The sequence below is a fragment of the Juglans microcarpa x Juglans regia genome, chromosome 5S (genome assembly GCF_004785595.1).
Source record: "Juglans microcarpa x Juglans regia isolate MS1-56 chromosome 5S, Jm3101_v1.0, whole genome shotgun sequence".
In the NCBI taxonomy this organism is placed as follows: domain Eukaryota; kingdom Viridiplantae; phylum Streptophyta; class Magnoliopsida; order Fagales; family Juglandaceae; genus Juglans; species Juglans microcarpa x Juglans regia.
In genome coordinates, this window is record NC_054603.1 from 28,634,591 (window position 1) to 28,639,062 (window position 4,472).

A 4,472-nucleotide genomic window follows, 5' to 3' on the forward strand; every position below is an offset into this window, starting at 1 on the left:
TTTATGTGTTCTTGCATACCCATAGCCCAAAAAAGCAGAAGTCCAAGAAAGCAATAGCTACAGTGCATCTAAGTGCCAGCCCATTGAGGTCCAGATATATGCATTCCCGAGACTAGGAAGCATTCAATACAAAGTGCGCATTTCAATTGGGATTGTTTGGATACAGAAATCATCTCATCTCATTATTATAATTTTTTTAAATTCTCACGTAAAATATAATAAATAATTCAACTTTTTCAAATCTCAAAACAATAATAATATTAAAAAATAATATTCTAATAATATTTTATTTAACTCATTTAAAATATCTCATCTCACTATCCAAACCAGCTCTGATGAACATATATTATGTTTTTTTAATATATTCATCAATCCCATTATTTATCTTGAATTTTTTTTTACTTTTAATTATACTAATTGATGTATCATATTTTAAATAGTTTATTATATATACAAGTGATTGATCTAAGAATTTATTTAAACTGTGCCATATGAATCGATATGATTAAAGATGATATTGATAAGATTAAATATTAGGATTATAAAAATAAAAATAAAAAATTATAGTACTCGTATATATATCATCTGTTCCAATGACTGCCACAAACAGCAAATTAATATGATGGCTCCTGGCTGAGCCCGAGATAGCTGTACATAGCGTAATTCGAATATGAATAGAAAATATCCTCCTTTAATACATTGGACCCTACTCATGAGGGAGAAGATGCACGCAGTCTGAATGCGACCCACTAACAAGGAACCCAGACCCCAAACGAAAGATATTGCATACAGTAATGTCCATTTGAAGAAGGAAGTCAAATTTATGGGGTATATAGGCATGCACGAATACGATAATAGTAATGGAATCCCATACGGCCATACCCATTGCCATGTAAAAAGAAGTTGGATTGTCTTCCACCATTCTCACCCAGATTTGGAGCACTTGATTGGGGAGCAGCAACTTGGCCGCCACCCACAAACAGCGAGTTGGCATCCGAGATGATCAGGCTGGTTGGACTCTGATTTCTTTGTCTGTATACACTTGCAGTTGCAGCCGATGATCTCCTTTCTGCTTCAAGAAAGTTACCAAGAGATGAATTATTTCTCGCATTCACTGCATCAGTGCTTTGTTTTGAGCAAAGTGAGAACAACCAAGGCTTGGCCTTCTTGTTCTTTCTGTCTCTCACGTTTTCTTCAGCTCTTCCCCTTGTCGATCTTCGACTTCGGGAAAGCTCTAAAATGCGAGTGACTCCAACGAGGCTGCCAAGCGTGATATCGAAGAATGATCCAGTGGACTGAAACCAATCACATGCATGGAAGAGTTGTAAGAGTAAACCCAGCTTGAAACACCATATCAATTTTATACAGAATGGTTTCCAAGTTTTTTTGAAATTGCAGATATATAATTAATAGTGTGCACAATGTTTGGAAGGGGCAGAAAACAAATTAAAGGCGTATATGTTGGAAACCAGTCTAGCTACAAGAAAAACAAGCATTTGTGACGAATTGTTTGCGACGATTATGACTATTTGCAACGAAAATAGACTACTTTGACAGGAAATAATTATTTTCGCAAGAAATGTCTAGTCACAAATAAGTAATTTTCTTGTAGAATGTCAGTGTCAGGAAATATATATCAATGTGAGACTTTTGTGAAATGTCAGCTTCCAGGAGCCTTCCAAAACAAACTGTAAAATATAAGAAAAATATTGTCTTTTTATCTTAAATTTTATCATCTCAATCACACTGGCGGATGTGTCACACTTTAAATGGCTTTTATGAAGCTATTGAAAGTGTGATATATCAATTCGGTGTGGCTAAGGATGATAATGTGTCAAAAAAAAAAAGTAGCATTACCCACAATTCAAATAAGCTAGAAATCCAAGAGCTTGGGGCATTTTTTTAGGTTTTTTTTTTTTATTGTTTTGAAAACCTTTTCTTGGGTTTTAATAAGTTGAAGTCAGTTGAAGCTGAGTATGAAAAGCATCATGAATTACAGATATATAAATACAAGAAGCAGATTCAGATCTAAAGGAACACTTGAAGCCTTCATATAGGGGCAAAAGCCATCATAGAAAACCATGTGAAAAGAACAGTGATTTCAACTATACAGAGGTTGTACCTCATCTCATCTCAACTAATAATCTCACTACTATTCACAAACCATCTCAACTCATCTCATCTCATCTCACCATCCAAACGGGCCGTAAATAGGCATGACATAGAGGTTGATTAACTGCCCACATCCACACAATCACAAACAAAAAAGAAGGTAGGAAACAGATTTAGAGCTTATTCTGTAGAAATCAATAATCAATCACCTAAAGGGAAAAAATGGTCCAAAGCAGAGATGTTCATTCTAGTCATACTTCAATGAAATTACAGGAGGAGACATTGTACAGTCATTACGAACACCTATACTATGTATAACGAGAAAATGGAAAACGTGGCAATTATTATTTTTTATCATGCCAGTCAAAAACTGTTTGCCAGCAGAACAAAACAAGTAATAGTTGATGGAAAAAGAAAGAGTACTCAAGTATAAACAAAAGAAGCATGCTGGATTTCGTTTCTTCTCTATGTTCAATTGTCCTTTTCTTTTTCTTTTCTTTTCTTTTCTTTTTTTTTTTTTTTTTTTTTTTTTTTTTTTTTTTTTTTTTTGAGGGGTTGAGAAACATCCTGACCTCGGTATCAAGGTCTGAAGAAGAAACGGCGGAGGACGTGGGAGAACCGGTGAGTAAAGTGCTACTGAAGGAGATTGATCCAGACAAATCACGAGTTCTCACCAACCCAACTCTCGCATTCAGTGGCCTCAACCCCAAAGGCCATCCCCCTTCCTGCATTAAACATACATCATCTGGGTTCTGTCTTTCACTCAAAATCTCCAAATGCTAAGGGGAACCCAAAAAAGGAAAACAATGAAAGCACTCAATGCAGTACCATTACTCGGTGTGTGTATGAGAGAGAGAGACAAAGATAGAGAGAGAGGTACCTGATGAGCCATGATTCTCTAGCCCCAAGGATTTGGAATACTGGGACTGATTGATACACTAGGAGAAGTCCAGCGAGGTCACCTTATCAGAGAGAGAATCAACTGTCATTTCCACCGTCATTGCCTAAACCTGACTAACTATTAGCAAAATAACGAAAAGGAAGAGTATGTCAAGGAAACATAGAAAAGATGGGCAAGAAAGATTATTATTATCTTTTTTATGCCTTTATTCCCCTGATACATAACAAGAAAACGAGTTGCAAAGAACTGCGATTCTGTAGATGGGTAAAGAAAATGGCACAAGAAAGTTAGGAGCACAGGCGCTTCAATCGAAAGCTGTTCAAGTGGCATTGCCTCCACTCCAAGCACAAGTGTTAAACAAACAAAAGCCTTCATTGAGAGGCAGATGAGCGAATGTGATGTCTTACCCTTTCTTCAAAGGAACTCTGTCTCGGCAGCAGACAGAATGGAAAGTGGAAGGTGAGGAATGTGAGCGAGAAAGAATAAAAAGGGGAGCACCTTACTGCAGACTGCAGAGAGGGAAAAGGGACAGAGGGGGGGGGCCATAGGGAGGCAGGAACTTCTCTTTCTAAACGACCAGAACAACCCCATCAAAGGGTTACTTGTGATGCGGTCAGCCACCCTTTAATTACATTTTATTCTTCTTTTTTCAATTTTATATTATTTTTAAATTTTTTCTGTTTAATTATTATTGGAAACAATATGGTGTATTTTTTTTTTCCCATATAGAAAAGCATGAAAAGTTGATACGTTAGCCGTCTAGGTGGTGTAGAAATTAGGTTAATCTAGTTTTGACTATAGATGCATTAAAAAAATTTACTTACCATGTTAGCTATTGATATGCTAAAAATTATAAAATTTTTAATTTAAAAAAAATGACAAAATGAGTTTTATATATAAAATTATAAGTACATGTAATACTAGTCTTCCACATAATAAGTCACGAAAAGCTCTCACATGAACAATGTGCTGGATATATAAAAAAACAAGGCATTTTCTCTTTTAACAGTAAAGAAAGTTATTATTAAGTAATGCATGGTATAACTTATAGCATACCTTTTAAAAAAAAAAAAAAAAACTTATAGTATAATTAATGTATCATGTACTGTTTATGCTTTATCTATTAATGGTATACTTTCAATAATTATGTTATATATGGATTGTCTCGTTTGTATGTATAGATGAGATGAAAAATTTATAAATAATAATGAAATAAGTTGTGAATAATAGTAAAATAGTTTAAATTAATATGTTTTATGGGATTTTAGGAAATGAGAAAAAAAATTTGAATAAAAATGATATAAAATTAAAATATTATCATAATATAATTTTTTATAATAACTTTTGTTTTAAGATTTGAAAAAATTAAATTATTTCTTGTGTTTTGTTCATTCAAAAGTTTGAGAAAATTATAATAATTAGATAATAGTTAGATGAAAAAGTTGAAAACTTAAAAAAA

The 4,472-nt window shown here is 33.8% G+C and overlaps 1 protein-coding gene across 3 annotated transcripts; it reads right to left on the reverse strand.

The window, feature by feature from the left end:
* Positions 1-548: 548 nt before the first annotated feature.
* LOC121266978 (uncharacterized protein At3g17950-like) lies at positions 549-3,597 on the reverse strand. 3 transcript variants are annotated; one of them, XM_041170854.1, is made up of 4 exons: positions 3,421-3,597; positions 2,993-3,074; positions 2,685-2,837; positions 549-1,295 (listed from the first exon to the last, which is right to left on the reverse strand). In XM_041170854.1, exons 2-4 carry the CDS (start codon positions 3,002-3,004, stop codon positions 822-824), a joined length of 639 nt encoding a protein of 212 aa, XP_041026788.1. In that variant the 5' UTR covers positions 3,005-3,074; positions 3,421-3,597; the 3' UTR covers positions 549-821. The 3 variants fall into 3 exon arrangements, with proteins under 3 accessions (XP_041026788.1, XP_041026790.1, XP_041026791.1); XM_041170856.1 differs by having other exon boundaries at positions 2,993-3,130; XM_041170857.1 differs by lacking the exon at positions 3,421-3,597 and adding an exon at positions 3,239-3,405.
* Positions 3,598-4,472: the final 875 nt, after the last annotated feature.